Source organism: Archocentrus centrarchus, chromosome 13, assembly GCF_007364275.1.
Source record: "Archocentrus centrarchus isolate MPI-CPG fArcCen1 chromosome 13, fArcCen1, whole genome shotgun sequence".
NCBI lineage: Eukaryota > Metazoa > Chordata > Actinopteri > Cichliformes > Cichlidae > Archocentrus > Archocentrus centrarchus.
In genome coordinates, this window is record NC_044358.1 from 4930961 (window position 1) to 4949641 (window position 18681).

Consider the following 18681-nt stretch of genomic DNA (forward strand, 5'->3'; position numbering starts at 1 on the left):
ACTGCAGATTTGAGAATCCATGTCAGGCCTTCAGCAGCCAAAAGGACTTAAAAAAAAGAAAAGAAGTGAGAACAACTGTTTGAGACCAGAAGGCAACAGAATGAGCCAAATAATGCAGGAAGCAGCTCACCAACATATGGCTCTCCAGACAGTAGAATATGCCATGACTGCAAACAGATTAGTTCGTTGTATATTGTCTTGTGAATTCTTGGTTGATGCAGAAGGAAATGATATGTTCTTAGTGATGTGCATTTATACAAATCCCTGCCATCTTTCTGTCACTTCAGGAAGAACATCAGCGCGCTGTTTATGGGCCGGGCCAGCGGGGCCACAGTGTTGTCAGGCTCCATTGCCGGTCTGGAGGGCAGCTCCCAGCTCGCCCTGCGGCGAGCCACCAGCATGAGGAAAACCTTCACTACAGGTGTGGCTGCTGTCAAGAAGAAGAGTCTGTGTATCCAAGTCAAACTCCAAGTGGTAAGTGGAGGGGAGCGTCGTTAAAAAGTGTTGGTCAGTAATTAGTCCTGTTTTTTCAGATCAAGAGGGTCGTGTGCTCGAGCCCTGGGCAAGGCAGCGTGGCGTTTGCATGCATGCACAGGTTTCTCCATTCGTAAAGCAAGTTAACCTGTCTTAGCCCAGGACCAAATCTTAAGCAGGTTAAATAAAGGAAAGGGACTAACTTTGATTTGGTTTTGTTTTTATTTTTTTAATAATTGCTCTTTTTTTTTTTAGCCATAAATTAGAGCCCCAAATGTTGTGACAGTTTGCTGTAGCTCCACCAGATCCCAGATTTCTCAGCTTATTGTTTATATTTTGAGTCTCCGTCAAATTCACAATTTGCTTTCAGCACCCAAATATAATTGGGCATTTTGTACATGTTTGTGTTGTTTCTTAAAAGCCACAAAAAATTGGTAAAATATTAAAATATATTCTGTAAGTATATAAATGGTCACACATGTAGTCCATGCATACATTTATTTGCATTTATTTTAAATAAATAATCTCATCTCACAGGCGTGGGCCCGTTAAAAATGTATTTATAGGCATTTCTCTCAACATTGTGTTGCTTTTGTAGTACTTGTTGGGCGCTGTAGCTTAACACTCTTACTGTTTTCAGCGTAGCTGTTTCAAAGAAAAACTCGAGCTATTGTGATCGCCTTGGTGTCAGCGGCGTCTGTTCCACAAAAACTTGGCCGTAACTCAAGAATGATGGGACCTGGGATGTTCAAATTCACACCATAGATGCATACTGTTCAAGCTAGACCCATCAAACTTCACACACGTGTTCACTGTCACAAGGGCTACATGTTGACTGAGGGCCGTAAATCTGTCATACATTTTGACAAAATTATCCCGCCCCCTCCCCCTTCCCTTGTTACAAATCCAAAACAGCTGTGCGTTGGCACCCTCTCATCAGTGCTCTTCTTATATCATATGCTGACTTACTCTTTACATGATGTCTAATTAGCCAGTGTGACTAAAAACAGAGTGGATGTGCAGAACCTTCAACAAAAAACGGCAGTAGACAGAGTGGTAGACTCCCAGAGAGTAGAGCATGTTAGATTGTTCTCTAAAGAGGAACATGAGGAGCATGGACTCTTGGGAACTGATGTCAACTCTCTATTTTTAGGATGCTCTGATTGACATGGTGCGTCGTTCCAAGGTTCACTTCGTCCATTGCCTTCTGCCCAAAGTAGAGGCAGTGGGAGGAGGTGATCACCGTATGACACATGGGGAGAGCCCTGACTCAGGACTTATGACTTTGGATGTGAGCCTCCTGAGAGCTCAGCTCCGAGGATCCAAGCTGCTAGATGCTTTGCGCATCTACAGGCAAGGTAACCACAATGTTATATGTATGTAATTTCAGCACTCTGTCTGGTCATTGTTATGTTACTGTTAGCCAGCTGCACATCCCATTTAAACCTGAATGTCTAAACAGTTGGCACTGCGTAAACTCCCAATTTGGATGTACCTCTTTGTTCTTACATTTAAATTCTGAGAGAACTTAAATATGCTCAGGAGGTAAACGCCACTAATTGGAAGGTTGGTGGTTTGATCTTTGGGCTCCACGAGTCAAAATGTCCTTGGGCAAGAAATTTTTTTTCCATAAGGGCCTCAGGAAAATATTGACAGGTGCCCTGATCCTGTAGATGCAACAGGTAGGAATCTGAGATACCATATGCGCCATCAGCTACAGGCTGAGATACCTGGTATTCTCTGGATACATGTGTGTGTGTGTGTGTGTGTGTGTGTGTGTGTGTGTGTGTGTGTGTGTGTGCGCGCGCGCGCGCAGATGTGAGTGCATGCATGTGATCTTTCCCAAATCCCTTCAAGGGCAGCAAAATGCATTTCAGTGAGGCCCAGTAACCAGACACTTAAACAAGGATAAAGAAACTATCAGAAACAAACCAGGCAGAGTGGGGTTAGGACACCCCACTCTCATCAAAGCCACCAGAATCCCCAGAGTCCAAACATCATAACACAAATCGGTGATGAGAACCCACATAAGCCCAGAAACCCCAAGTGTACTGAACCTACAGCAAAGACCAAGAAGCAGTGGGCACCTGCGTGCTGAGCCAGAAACATGCAGGAAGGTCTCCACCAGTGCCTGGGGCCCTAGCCAAGACCCAGCAGAGGCCAGAGAGCACAGCCCAGTCTCATCCAGGCAGTGTGGGCACCCAGAAAGAAGAGCCCACAGCACTGCGTGAGTCGAGGGACTGCGAACAGACCCAGCAAGGACACCAGCCAGCACAATCAGGATGCCGGGGCACAGCCCCAGTGGTACAGGATAACCAGACCCACAGGATGCCCACCTGAGCCCCCTGCACCCAACCCCAACAGAGCAAAAGGTGCCAACCTCCCCAGAGAGTCAGGCGCAGGGGTAGAGCACCGGGGCCGCACCACATGGGCCAACACAGTGCAGGGGGGAGCAGATAAACGTAAGGGGAAAGCCAAGACAGCAGGACCCATCAGCCCCCACCTATCTTCCGGTTGCACTGCCCCAAACGTTCACACCACCCTCACCTCACCCAGCCAGGAAACAATAGAACCCCCACATACAGTAGCTGGCATGACACCCCACCCACCAAGGGAAGCCACCCCTCATGGAGAGACCAGGACAGAAACACCAGGCCAGCCCCCACCCCTGAGAACCCACTGGCACCTGGGCAATGAGAGAGACAGCAGGAGCGAGGGAGGAGAGACGCAGAGTGCCGAAGGCACAGCCCCAGTCCCCTGGAACCCCCCCAAACTGAACCAGCCCACAAGTCACGCAACCTCTATTACAATAAAAATCACCCATAACCCCCTTCGATTTTTTGGGGGGTGGGGGGTTATATAATATATGGAGTGTATAGATTTGTTATTCAAGTCTGTCCCCCAATATCTATAAATTTTTATAACTAGTAAAATATATTTTCCAATTGTCTGATTGAGTTTTTTTTTCAGCCTGATCTCCACCTAACTGTGTAAAGGGATTAGTGAGGTGCATTAAAATGGAAGGCAGGTGGGATACATTACTGTAGGTGACCTGTGATGTGACCTCCCACCACCATTCCAGCCTGCCCCCAGCACCTGTAGTGAGCCTGCAGTGCTCTATGCATATATAGTTATTATGTGTCCCCATTATGTGTGAGTGTGTGCTAGGCTAGTGATGTGCATTAAAAGAAGCAAGACAAGTGAAACCAGTCCGACCTGGTGGGTCCTGGATTGGGCAGGAAACTGAACCAAGTTGCTCCTGATACGTCCATCTGTGTGTGGGAGTGTGTGTGGTAGACAAAGTCATATTTGAATGTGTTTATGAATAGGTGAATGCTGCTTTAATAACGCTAGAAAAATGCTGTAAATCTGTCCGTCCACTGGCTACCTTAAATACATTTTTTCATGTTGTCACCCTGTTAAGACTAAAAACTGAATGAAACATCAAAAATATGATGATATAGGCAAAAATAAAACTTTTGTTAAACAACAACTTAGGACATTATTTTAACGAGGTGACGATATTATGTCCTGTTAAGTCTTGTTAATAGAAATCTGAAGTGGCACCAGCTCTTCCTTTCTCTCTTGACTTCATTTTTGCAAACCATTATTTATTTTTCCCTTATGATGCAGCAGTTGCACATTTGGTGCAACATGCAGAAGCAAGACTTTTGACAAAAATAAACACAGAAATTGTTTTCTGATTTTTTTAATTTATTTTTTTAAACCCCTTGCAGGATTTTAATAGTTTTTCTGACTTTTTGCTTGAATACTTGTTCTGTTTCAGGGTGTTGGATTATTATTATTATTTAAAAAAAAAAAAATACATATAGTACAGTTACTTTGTTCATAAAATGTGTTATAAAATATCCATAAATATCCATTTACAGTATGTGAAATGGGCTATTTTGAATTTAGAATGCAGTTTTTGCTGCATTTTTGCCATTTTCAGGCCTTGTACTGTCATGAACTCGTCCCAGAGATTTAATATGATCAACATGACCTTTAACTGAAAAACCTGTTAAGGTCAAAGTGCAGAGATTTGGTCAAAAGGTTAAGAAAATTCAAATACTTGATGAGAATCCAAGAATGGAGACACCTATGTGACAATGTTCACTCACAGTCATATTGCCAGCTAGTGGCAACAGGATATCAGCAGTTTCTCATAAACATCATGATATTATATATCATACATTGATCAAGCATAAGATTACGACCACTGACTGGTGGAGTGGGTAAAAGTGATTTTCTCTTCATCATGGCTCCTGTTACTGGGTGGGATGCATAGGGAGCAAGTCTGATCCATGTCTCCATAGGTCAGGGCTGTTTGGCAGCAAATGGGGGACCAGCACAATATTATGCAGGTGGTCATAAGTTTATGATTGATCTGTGTATTTTCATTACGGTTTCTACATGATATCCAGAAACATGATTTAAATTTCCTGTGCTCACCTACTGGGCACAGGAAGCCACGTGTAACTCATTAGAGCAGAGGCCACAAAGAGTCCCGGCCATAAGACGTCCAATGTAAAACTGTCCCATAGACATTCTTACTTTTGTCTCTGTAAAGGCTTGAGAAACAACTGAAGCTGCATACATGTCTACCTGTCAAAGCTCCACCATGTTTCCAGTTGGTTTGTTTTTTCCTAGCTGTAGTGAAAATCAAAGTTGGCTGCTGATGCACTGCTGGCTTTTCCTCCAGATACAGATGCTGCTTTAACCTTAATGTTCTGTGTTTTATGCTCTCCTCTCTGTTCTTCCTCCCTGCGTCCAGGATACCCAGACCACATGGTTTTTTCTGAGTTCCGCAGGCGCTTTGATGTTCTGGCACCTCATCTAACCAAGAAGCATGGCCGGCACTACATTGTCACAGATGAGAAGAGGGTGAGTGCTTTGCAGGGTTGGCCTGATACTCTGCAGTTAGACAGTGACTGCTGATATAATGGAAACTGCTCTCTTGCTAACATTCCTAGAGGTCCTTACATAAAGACATAATTTATCTCTTTTATTTTTTAAATCTTAACATTGCCATTGGTCTTGATTGAATCAGAATTCGCGTGTTAATTCAGAAGGGGAAACTGTTTAGTAAACGTTGCTCAACATTGTGAAAGATTATTCAAAAAATACATGAAATACAGCGATGAGTTAAACTGAGGGAAATCCATTGAATCCATTCTGTGGAGTAAATAACAGGAAATCTCAACTGCAGATTGATCATTTTAGCCCTTGTAAGTGAAATACCTAATGATGATGATACCTTTAGAATAAAAAAAAAATCCTACCCACAAAATCAGCTACAGTGTAGAAAGGATGAAACCTGGAGGTAGTATTTCTCTGTTTGCCCTCCACACTTGGATCTGTGTACATAGTTCCTTTATTCTTCCTTTGACACTCCTCCTCCTCTCACCGGTATACTCTCCCTGCTCTCCTGCTCTTGTGTGTAATTAATTATGATTGTGCAGGATGGCAGCATTCAGCTACTGTACTGATTAATTACCAGCGGTGGGAAGAGCTCTTTCTTTCTTCTCTCTCTCCCTCTCTCGATCCATTCCCTTGCCTCTTTCCACTTTTTTCTTGTCTCATTATCTTTCCATTTCTTTTGTATAGGAGGCAGAATAGTTTAGGACCATCCTTGAGCATATGATTAATGTCTTCTGTACATTTCTTCAGGCAGTATATAGCAGCTTAGCACTAAGGTGTGATTAGTCTTATGATGGTGCTGGGGGGAAACATCTCTACACGAAGGTCCTTCATGTCTTGTCTCAGAAGGTGCAGGATGTGTTTTGTTAAAAAGCTCGAATAAGAACATCAGTTATGCAGATGAGTCTTGGGCTCCTCTCTGTACCACTCTACAACACACCGGCAGTGAAGAGGCTCAAAGTTCCTTGGAGATGAGCTTAGAGAGGATAGCTCACTAAAACATACAAATGCTACCCAGATCTCTGGGGAGTTGGGAATGAACAGTGGTGGGAAAGCATAGAGGGAGGTGTTGTGAGATAGAGCTGAGTGTTTAATTGGAGGATAATATTAACAAATTGGTTTTCAGGGAAGGAGAAAGTAAGAGAAAAGAGCGTGTTGGTTTGCTGAGTTTGCTGGAGAATTTAATTCTGCCAAACAAAGGCCCCATTTTTCTCCTGCTGAGGCCCAGTTCTGTCTGCTCCTCTCAATGCAGCATGACGTGGCAGTATTGTAAGTAGCCATATGGCACACCTGCCAAGAGCTTTTCAGACCAAACAGGCAAAAAGCAGCAAGAAAATTTATCACATCAAATAGCATTTCTTTCAGCTTTCTGTCCCTGAGAGGCTTAAACCTCTGCGGTACCTGAGATCTGAAGTTTGTTACTGACATCTGATGTTTCTTACTGTTAGTATCCTGCTTTCAGAGGGTCAGTGGGCTGCATGCTTTGTAAGTCCTTTTAGGTCATGCTGCATTTTGGCTTTATACTAATTAGAAAGCCATGAGATGCCAGTCTCCTGCTTATCTGACAGATTCAGTATATCTGTCTGTCACTTTCTTGGAGACTTCTATCTTACAATTCACTCACAAGAGGCAGCAAAAAACACTGGTGAAAATCAGCAGTCTGGACTTTTATCCATGGATGCGTCCAAAAAAGCTGCACTTATGATATTAACAATATTTCTGTTACACCTTGTAGAAGCCATATTTTTTTTAAACAGGCCAATGATCAGCTTTCCTGCAGTGGGATCATCAGCACAGATGTTTCACTCAGTGTCATTAAATATACTAAACACATCCGTGATGTCCAGATCATGAACCTTTTCAAACAAAATCCCAACTCTGCACAAAATATGATGAAGTCCTGTCGACATGTTAAGGATGAGACAAACCTTTTAAGAATAATTACTATAAAAATCCTGGTAATTACATGAACTTTTTATTGCAGCTGTTCAAGGATTTCACAAAACAGAAATGCGAATGTACTGAGAACAAATTCACTTCTTCTAAGAGTGCGCTCCCTAAACACACGTTTACCAAATGCACCAAATCTGTTGCATCCCTTTCACTGCATGTTTCGGTCCTAATCAGCATCTGTGAATAGCTAAATTTAACACATAGTGGAGTAAATAGAAGTAAAGATTTGTGACCTGTTCTTTTCTGCTTTATAGCCCAGTTTTAGCAAATACTAAAATTGTCTTATTATCAAGTATTGAAAGTCCCCCAGTTCAATATCAACCCCAGAGTTGACCCTCCTGCAGTCAGACAGTCTGCAGTTGGTCTTTTAAAGGTTTATTTAACACGGCAGGTGAAATGTGACAGAGAAGGAACCTCTGTAGCTTCTCTGTGTGTCTGGTTTTGTCCTTTAAAATCCTTCGAGCCAGAATCGAGGGAGGTGTGTGTCAGAAGGAATTTGTTACTATGGCACTAAACTTGCATCCTTTGGGAGTCAGATCACGTGACCACACATAGGTAAGCACCAGAAAACACTGGGACTGATTTGTCTGTCTACATTCTGCTGCTTTCCAGGCAGTGGATGAGTTACTGGAGGCTTTGGAGCTGGAGAAGAGTAGCTACCACATGGGGCTGAGCAGGGTGAGTGGTGCATGCACTTTTCATCTCAATATATATAGAAAGACTGTTACAGCTGAAACATCTCAAAAACATTGTCATATTCTTTGTTACGTCAGCAGAGAGGCCTGTATTTTAGCTTGTTTTTGCAGATGAGACTTTTCCCTCTTTTGTGTATTGTTGCACTTCTAATTATCTGTTGATGCTGTTTCCTGCTATTTCAGACTCAACATTTCCTTCACAGTAATAATTAACGTCATATTCATCATGGCGCTCCTCTGAGCTCTTCTTTTTAATTGCAGTCTGCTTTGCTGTCTTTACATTTGTTGTTACAATATAGATTTTTGTAGGTTTACATCAACACTTTGTACACAGATGTTGTGCAGCTTGTCCTGATCACACTCTCTCTGGCTGTTGCTGTTTTGAGTTGCTGTCAAAAAGCATCAAACCCAAACACCTTCTCATGATTTGGCCCTTGCAATTAAGCAGATAATTAGGACATGTTTTCCATTCTACTCACTAACTGGTCACTTTGTTGTGCCTTTGTTCCTCTGCAGTGACAAAGTCTCCACACTTCCATGAGCACGTTCACTAGTCGCAGTGCTTATTTTTTTTTTTTTGGGGGGGGGGGGGGGGGGGTATTTTTTGCACTCTGTGTCTGACACTTGCCAAGCAGCTGTCAGACACTGGCAGACTGTTGAGGATAAAATTCAGCTAATTACAAGCAAAAGGGCAGGCTGATAGTTTTGCTAATTAGATCTGCGAATATCTGTGGAATAAAGAACATTCTGGGCCTTGAGCTGTCAATTAGAGAAGTTTCTTGGCAGATACTGCAGGAAGTTTAACCTTGCCTTAGAGATGGCATGTGTCCGTCGGACCAGTAGACTCCCCAAGTTAACCTTTCAGTACAATTTTTAAATTTTTTATTTGTGGCACTCATATCAGTAACATTACTAATTCCTCTTATTTCACAATATTTTTACTGGCAGATGAGAAAAACGGGGGTCCAACCAGCTCATGTGGCATGGCACAGTGACACCTACTCACACACTGGGGTGCTTACTCTCCTACTGGCTAATTATGCTATGTACCTTATGCAGTGTGGGAATAATTTGAATAAGTAATTTTCATCAGAGAACACCATCTAAGTAATACACTAATTTGTGTTACTCATGCATCAATCCCGTCTTTCCATATTAACAACTGTACAAGTGACGATAAGTAAATATACAGGGTGGGCCATTTATATGGAAACACCTTAATAAAATGGGAATGGTTGGTGATATTAACTTCCTGTTTGTGGCACATTAGTATATGGGAGGGGGGAAACTTTTCAAGATGGGTGGTGACCATGGTGGCCATTTTGAAGTCGGCCATTGTGGATCCAACGTTTGTTTTTTCAATGGGAAGAGGGTCATGTGACACATCAAACTTATTGGGAATTTCACAAGAAAAACAATGGTGTGCTTGGTTTTAACGTAACTTTATTCTTTCATGAGTTATTTTCAAGTTTCTGACCACTTATAAAATGTGTTCAAAGTGCTGCCCATTTTGTTGGATTGTCAATGCAACCCTCTTCTCCCACTCTTCACACACTGATAGCAATACCGCAGGAGAAATGCTAGCACAGGCTTCCAGTATCCGTAGTTTCAGGTGCTGCACATCTCGTATCTTCACAGCATAGACAATTGCCTTCAGATGACCCCAAAGACCCCCAAAGGGGGTCAGATCGGGAGACCTTGGGGGCCAGTCAACTGGCCCATGACGACCAATCCACTTTCCAGGAAACTGTTCATCTAGGAATGCTCGGATCTGACACCCATAATGTGGTGGTGCACCATCTTGCTGGAAAAACTCAGGGAATGTGCCAGCTTCAGTGCATAAAGAGGGAAACACATCATCATGTAGCAATTTCGCATATCCAGTGGCTTTGAGGTTTCCACTGATGAAGAATGGCCCCACTATCTTTGTACCCCATATACCACACCATACCATCAATTTTTTTGTTCCAACAGTCTTGGAGGGATCTATCCAGTGTGGGTTAGTGGGTTAGTGGTTTTGTTTGTTAACTTCACCATTCACATAAAAGTTTGCCTCATCACTGAACAAAATCTTCTGTGTAAACTGAGGGTCCTGTTCCAATTTTTGTTTTGCTCATTCTGCAAATTCATTGCGCCGATCTGGGTCATCCTCGTTGAGATGCTGCAGCAGCTGGAGTTTGTAAGGGTGCCATTTGTGAGTAGCTAATATCCAGGGATGTTCAACTGATGCCACTTTCCAGTGACATGCGGCGAGTGCTACGCTGTGGGCTCTTGCTGACAGTGGACAGCCACTGATGTTTCTTCATTAGTGACAGTTTTCATGCATCCACATTTTGGCAAATCCAACACTGAACCAGTTTCACGAAACTTGGCAAGCAGTTTGCTAACTGTAGCATGGGAGATGGGTGGTCTCGTAGGGTGTCTTGCATTGAAATATGCTGCAATGACCCTGTTACTGCGTTCACCAGACATCAACACAGTTTCTATCCGCTCCTCACATGTTAAAATCTGCGACATGTCAATGGCTGTAAACAAAGAGAAACTTGTAAATAACTACGGATACTGGAAGCCTGTGCTAGCATTTCTCCTGCGGTGTTGCTATCATTGTGTGAAGAGTGGGAGAAGAGGGTTGCATTGACAATCCAACACAATGGGCAGCACTTTAAACACATTTTATAAGTGGTCAGAAACTTGAAAATAACTCATGAAAGAATAAAGTTACGTTAAAACCAAGCACACCATTGTTTTTCTTGTGAAATTCCCAATAAGTTTGATGTGTCACATGACCCTCTTCCCATTGAAAAAACAAACGTTGGATCCACAATGGCCAACTTCAAAATGGCCGCCATGGTCACCACCCATCTTGAAAAGTTTTCCCCCTCCCATATACTAATGTGCCACAAACAGGAAGTTAATATCACCAACCATTCCCATTTTATTAAGGCGTTTCCATATAAATGGCCCACCCTGTATTTTGTTATTCCAAATGACAATATATGATGTAGTTTGAGTGAATCCCCCCCTTTCGTTTAATTACAGCAGCACCTCAGCTACATTGAACTGACAAATATATTAATAGCTGAATTCAGCATACAGCAAGTGGGGTAATCAGTGTCATCCCAGGGTGATCTGATAGAGGTTCATGTACTGTTGAGTGTTGGCCTTCTCAAATGTTCCATAAATGTTTAATTGAGTTGAGGTCATGTTCCTGAATTCAGTATGAAATAATTGCCATAAAGATGCTCACTAAAATGGTGTGTCCTCAAAGAGTAGACTGCTACTTCTCCTTTATGAAGAAGATACGTTGGTGAAGTAGCACTTTGCATCACTTTACCAACCAGTTATACTTCCAGAAATAGGAAAAAAAAAAAAGGTGCAGCAGGATTCAGCTAGCTAAACACGATACATTACATCATATATTTATTTATGCTATTTTTTAAATCATATTCAGATGGAAAAGCATGAAAGACTTTAAAAATGCCACCAAAGGAAGCAATAACTGTTGTTGATAAATGAGGTTAAGTTTTCCAGCTACAGTGCTTAAAATGCTCCCATGAAACACAATAGTAATATACACCAGTACCATCTGCCTAACATGTCTAGGCCCCACTCAGAGATTCACCAGAACACCTCTGCATTAACAAGTCTTGTGCACTCATGACTGCTGCTGGTTCACATGTTGTCCATCTTTGGACAGTTATTGTTAAGCACTGTAGTTATCATAGCATTCTACAAGGGCCTTGGTAAGGAGGTATTCACCTTACCTGTCACTTGTTTTGGTTATTGGTCATTGTTTTAAATGTCTTCCTCTGGCTTTTTCAACATGAGAAATTTCCTCACCATCTCAAGCTGAAAAAAATATCACACAACATTGTTTACTTTAGTTTTGTTAGGACTCCCATCAGCCTCAAGGGATCTGCAGTGACACATGAATTGTGGACCATGCATGTGGCTGCATGCTTTCCAGGCTGGCAAATGTCCCATGTCTCACTGCCAAACTGTCTCTGGTGTTCAATGCCAACTTTTTGTAGCTCTCTGTCTCGTATTATTAAACCATTCCCATACTGACAAGTGGGTCTCTGAGGACCACGGCTGTTCGTGTTACCCACATGTGTAATCTTCTTGTAGGCTAGTTAGATATCATCTGCCCACAACAGCATTTCCCACTGGTGCAGAATCGACTTCTGGTACCTAAACCCACACTGTGGGAGGGAAAAAAATTATTAATGCACTGTTCATACCTTAGACACTTGCTTTTCACCAACATTCATATCCACAAACATATGAGGGCAGTATTTGAGATTGTTAGATTGTACAAGGAAATGCCATCTACACTGATCCCACAGTCATTGAGCCTTTGATGGAAACCTCAATTTAATCAACATATATGTATTTGTACAAATTGCAGTTTTTTTGTTAATATTAATAGAGCCAAAGTTCAATTGCTTAAATTTATAAAACTCCACAAAATAGTAGCTCTTTGGTACTCTGGGGTTTGCTGTGAAGACCTGAACAAAAATGTGTGTGTGTGTATATATATATATATATATATATATTTTTTTTTTTTTTTTTTTTTAATTTATTTTTTACAGTCAATGGGCCCCTTAGATAACTGCTGTATTCTCAGGGCTGAGGAACAACCTAATATTAATTAAACCCCAATGACAAAAACGTAGTAGGGCTGGCGCTAGAACCACTAACTGAGCTACAATGCAAGTACATATTCACATATTCTCTCAAGGCCATATATACAGTTGTGGTCAGGTTATGGAATTATATTTATGTCAAAAGTCACATGTGAGAAAAAACATGATCACTAGCAAATAATTTAATTTCAAAGACGCAGGTATTCATCGTCACTCACGCAATTAAATTCCGCACGGGTAAATTCAACAGCCTGCGCATGCAGAACTCAGTAGACGCACACACACAAAGAAGCCATCATGCACGCAAGAGTGTCTGCTTTGCATTACAGCTTTGCATTACAGTTTCACGCTCTGGCAGGTGCGCCCGGAGCTGAATCCTGCTCACTGGAATTAACGGAATTTTGACTATTTGGAAGGCGGAGCTCAAAGGAAGAGGGCTCCTAATGTGATTGGGCAGTTTAATGGACAGTTGGGGTTACTGCATTAAACTGAGTTATACAGTGTCAGCAACATCAGTGCTGTTTTAAGTCATATTTGTTTACAATTTGGAAAACAAAGTTTGCAGAATTAACTATCAGTTGTTTCCTGTGTAGCTGTGGAAATACGGACAACTGTAACTGGATTACTTTAAGGCTGAATAAATCTTTAAAAGGATTCAAATACAAATTTGGAAGCCTCTGGACTCTTATCCCATTAATCTGTTGTACAGCATCACATACTTTTTATGATTAAAAAAAACAACCCCCCCCAAATATACTCAAACGAGGATCAGGAAACAAAGTATGCATCGGGATCTAGCAATTATAACTTTGGCCAAAATACAGGTGTTTAAACCTCCCAACAAAAAGTTACTCAGTCTGCAGCAAACACATGTAATTGCACCTACTGTGACTGGATGAGTGCTTTAAAACATGCCTTAGAATTCTTAAGCTTTTAAGATTTTTTCAGTATGAAGTATAATCCTTTAGCTTAGTTAGGAGGCCTCCGCGCATGCTGTGCTTCTGTTCATGGCTGCACTGCTTCCGCTTGCTCCCTGGTCACCATAAGATGGAGCACTGTCCTCAATAGGCCTAGCCTACCCAGCTCCGCTTTTCATGTCCACCTCTGTCTGGCTGTTAATCTCCCGGAGCATGGGTGGGTTGTAATGGATGAGCGAAAACTGGCTCGAGGTATTTACAAAAGTAAAACAACTATTATTAAAAACAAAGAACCACTCACACTGTTGAGAGCTACAATGGAGTGGAGTTCATTACACTGCATTGAGTGGATGGATTAATGAAGGAGGACTACATCTAAATTCTTCAGCTTCCCCTCACTTAAATACAGTTGGGTGTTCCAACAGGACAATGACCCCAACACATCAAAGGTGGTTTAAGAATGATAAAACAGGCTAATATTAAGCTTCTGGGCCTTCAAAGCCCGACCTCAACCCTATTGAATATTTGCAGGCTATGCTTAAAAGCCAGCTCCGTGCCAGGAAAGGGACCAATACGAAGAGTGGCTGAATATCCAGATAGAATTGTGCCAGAAGCTTGTGGATAGCATCTGGTCGAGGTGCAACTTGTTAACACACATTTTTATTTTTATTTTTTTTGGCCTTTTTATGGCTTTATTTGATAGTTGAAAGTGTAGAGAGAGACAGGAAATCGGAAGGAGAGAGATGAGGGAAGACACACAGAAAATGGTGACAGGTCAGTTGACACGTCTGCACCGCCATGTGGCAAACGTGCTCGCTTGCTCATCTGCTGAGCAACCCTGGCGCCCGAGCTAACATACATTTAACCAAATGTTAGTGGGTTTGTGTATATTTTTAAGTCTGTAAGTATAATTTTGACCCTCTGTGGATTTGGGAAAATCTAAATAAATTCAAACTTGTGCACCTAATTCTTGTTTTGTTTTTTTTTAAAGTCATGAAAGATGCAATAGATTATGTTGCACTCCCATAGTACTTAGATTTTTGGACATAAAAACATCATCAACAATGCATAGTAGAAATCCTAAATATATACACCACATGTATCCCACATTTTTCAAACAAATGAGCTAAAACATATTCTTGATGACAAGCCGTGAGTGCTGTGAGGAAATGTGTTCCTTTGTCATGGAGATGTTGTCATGTGAAGCCATCAAAATGCCTTTTGTGTTTACTAGAAGGGAAGGTGCTTTCAGAAACTGTAGGTATACCAGCTCTGAAACAATAAGCTGGCCTTTGATTTTAACACTAATATGCATTGAAACAGGAAGTGATACGATAACACTGTGAGCAAGTGAGAGTGCCACCAGGTTTTTCTTGTCACTAGTTTATACCAGTTTATTTGGTGCTTGGGCTTCAGCTTATTCCAACCAGAGCTGGCCTTTTAGTCATTAGCTCAAGTGGTTATCTAGTAGTCATTGAAATGTTTGATATTAATTTAATTCTTGAAATATTTATTTTTTGTGTCATTAGTTCCGGGGCTGAGAAAGTATTTTATAAGTAGCACTATTAATACTGTGCTACATTATCTTGAAAAAATATACTGTAACAGCAAGCCTCGAAAATATACAATTTACAAGTGCAGCCACAAAATGTGTCGCCTGTTAAAGACGCCGGCAAAAGTGATGATGTTGCTCACTGATTTAGACAAACCTCCAAGGAGATTATCTAAAGTTACAGCGAGCAGCCGTGCTTAGTTAGTGTTTGGCTACTTAAAGCTTTCAAATGACGAGCCGTGTTTAAGGCCCATGAATGTTTGAATGTCACTTCTTGGAGTTATCCTCTTTGGAATTATGATCTAATAAAAGAGGAGCAATAAAAAACAATAGTTGTCTGGCTTACATGTTACTTTGTGTTTACCCTCTTTTTCTTCTTCCTGTGACTATATGGCCAATCCAAGTGACATTCTCAGTTTAGAGCCTCCAGCTAGCCTAACCTGCGTGTCTATTCCTGAGGAATATTCACAGACATACCCCAGAGAGGTCAAAACTGTATTGAGATGGCTCTCTGTGAGGCCACACTGGTGATGATTGTACGACTAAGCTTTGAACCTCTGATTACTAGTTCATACCTTTTAAATAGACTGTGACAGTAAGCCTGCTTGGTAAAACACTGTTGTATCCTAGTGAAGTAACATCCACAAGATATCAAAACAGCAGTCTTAGTTCTTGGCCACACTTTCTCTCTTGTTCAGCCATTTTTAAAAATTACAGCCAGAGCTGGGAACAGAAATATCCTCGGGAAGACAAAGCATCAATCAAACCTTGCTTAATGAATCTACTTCCACAAAGGTCTTGCAGCTAAATCAGGGTCGAGAAACAGAGCGAAGTTTCAGCCCGGATGGAGTTTAAGGCATTCAGATGTAGACTTTTACAACAGGCCTACTGTCAGCATTGTCATCATTCTCTGAGTCTAAAGTGAAAATGTGCCCTCATTGGCATTCAGGAAGTAGCATTGCTATTGTCTGAAACAACTGCCAGGGAGACAGAAGACACAGAATGAGACTGCTGTGGTCCAGCTAGGAAAACCACTGTCAGTCAGTCTGGACAGCAAAGAAACTCAGCAGTATTACCAGCAGTGAGAAATACTAATTGCTAAAACATGAATCCTCATTTGAAGTTTTAGTTTCTAATTTGGTAACTAACATATTTACAAGGATTTAATTAGCCTGATCCCGCTAGATCCTGCTGAAGAATGTAAGGTTGTGTTCATATGTACCAAACACAAAATACTGATGATGGTGACTCACAGCAGCACATCTGTACTATCTGTGACACAATAATTCAGTATTATCCTTCTGCCCAATTCCTGAGTCCTTTTTTTCATATTTGTCACACATTTATTGCTTATTATTGCTATTGTTGTTGTTGTTGTTGTTGTTGTTGTTGTTATTATTAATAAACCCTGTATTTATACAGGTAGTTTTATTAATTAATATAGTGTCGTCTGCATAAAAATGTACATTGCAGTTTTGGGTGGCAGGTGGCTTTTTTCACACAGGGCCAGATGTGAGTTTTTTTCCTTTAATAAATGAAATCATCATTTAAAAACTACATTTTGTAATTACTCAGGTTATCTTTGTCTAATAATAAAATTGTTGCATGATCTGAAATAATTAAGTGTAACAAATATGCAAAAAATAAGATATCAGGAAGGAGGCAAATACTTTTTCACGGCACTGTACCTGAAACTGAAATATGAACTTGAGGTCAGTAGCTGAAGTTAATAATGTGAGAGAATAAAGCAGAAAGGAGGTATATGTGACACCACTCTAACTCCACTTTTCCTCCTCAGGTGTTCTTCAGAGCGGGAATTCTGTCCAGGCTGGAGGAGCAGCGAGACATCCAGACTAGGAGGAACCTCTCTCTGTTCCAGGCTGCCTGCAGGGGATACCTAGCCAGACAGGCATTCAAGAAAAGGAAGGTAGGCCTACTTAACCACTTTGAGAGATTAGTACCTACTGCCATTGTACGTGGTGCTAATTGTTGCAATATAAGAGATATAATAATATAATCAAAAAGGTTAGATTATTTAATCTTTAACAGCCATATGTTATCTTTATGGAAATATCCTCCTGCTAATCCCCTTTAAAAAAAAAGAAAAAAGCAGAGAGCAGCGTTAGTTATGTGATCACCAGTTTTACTGGAGTCGGTTTGACATCATTTTTATCTGCAAGCCTTTTTACACTATCCACTGTGTTTAAGATGCTTCTTGTTCAACTTTCCACGCCACCAACCAGTGCCAAAATTGTTTACGCAATGCTCCGTGGGTGCCATCAGCACCTGAAGAGAGACTGGGATCAACCAGTAAGGAGTTATAAGTGCAGCCATGGCTGTAATCCCTGGTACCACTGTTGAATCAAAGCAAGTACTTTGTGTTGTAAATGGTAAATGGACTGGTACTTATATAGTGCCTTGCTACTCAACTTGAGCACTCAAAGTGCTTTCCACTACAAGTCTCATTCACCCAATTGCACACATTCATATGGCACTTTTATCTACATCTAAGTGCTTCATCTAACATTCACTCGCACCCTCACACTCCAGTGGATGCATCTGGGGCAACTTGGGGTTCAGTGTCTTGCCCAAGAATACTTGAGCCACTGACCGTCCGATTGGGAGACAACGTGCTTTATCAGCTGAGCCACAGTTGGCCCTGTCTTAATTTGTTCTCATCATGACATTTCATTAGATTAAACAGGTCCCATGAAATCAAAGGGGAGTTTGAAATGAAGGAGATGCATTTACATTGTTACCAAAGAAGCTTTTTTGGATGTGTCACAAGTTACCCGTTTGGATGAGTGTGTTTTAGCCATTTCAGTCTGTGTGTGTGTGTGTGTGTGTGTGCGTGTGTGTGTGCGTGTGTGTGTGTGTGTGTGTGTGTGTGTTCGTTCCACCAGAGTGAGCCTGACAAGTAGGAACTATTGCTGCTGACTCTTGAAGATGCCAGTGGGGATCTTTTGACTTTGTGTGTATGTGTGGCTTCACAGAAGCTTGTGAAAGTTTTCTCATGTGAACACAAAGTTAATTTGGTGCGCAGTGTTTGTATTTCTGGTAAGTGTGTATGTGTGCATGGAGATTAAGCTTTCATTACCATTTTACTTTATTCTGTCTTGCAGCACTAGGCTCAGGGCTGCCAACAAAAATTACTTTTCAAGGGCGTTTGGCTTTCATTCCACTACACTGTGTCCCCTGAAGGACTCGGTTTGAGCCTCATCTCTTGTGGTAAAGAGTAATCTCATGTAACTGATGTATTGACCGGAATTGGGCTCATTTCTTTTACATGATTGCAAATAGGTAGTTGCTAATGTGCAGTTTGTAAGCATCCTGCAGAGTTTCAGACTTGGTTTGAGATGTCAAAGCAGTTTAAGAGGAAAGCACTCACGCTGTAGTTTCTCTTCTAATGCACCTTAGCATACCTCTGCAAATTCGTAGGATGACACATATCACATATCTTCAATGAAAGTTACCCAGTTTAGTGCTTTTATCGTAAAACAGCAGTAAGAAATGCTGGATTTGCC

At 41.4% G+C, this 18681-nt stretch overlaps 1 protein-coding gene across 2 annotated transcripts in view; it reads left to right on the forward strand.

Annotated features, from left to right (window-relative positions):
- Positions 1-18681, forward strand: part of myo18ab (myosin XVIIIA b) — a 172399-nt gene that overhangs the window by 67207 nt on the left and 86511 nt on the right. For both annotated transcript variants that reach the window (XM_030743863.1, XM_030743862.1), the window contains exons 18-22: positions 288-474; positions 1628-1832; positions 5249-5358; positions 7960-8025; positions 16956-17084. In XM_030743863.1, coding sequence (XP_030599723.1) covers positions 288-474; positions 1628-1832; positions 5249-5358; positions 7960-8025; positions 16956-17084 — 697 coding nt within the window. The remainder of the gene's footprint in view (positions 1-287; positions 475-1627; positions 1833-5248; positions 5359-7959; positions 8026-16955; positions 17085-18681) is intronic.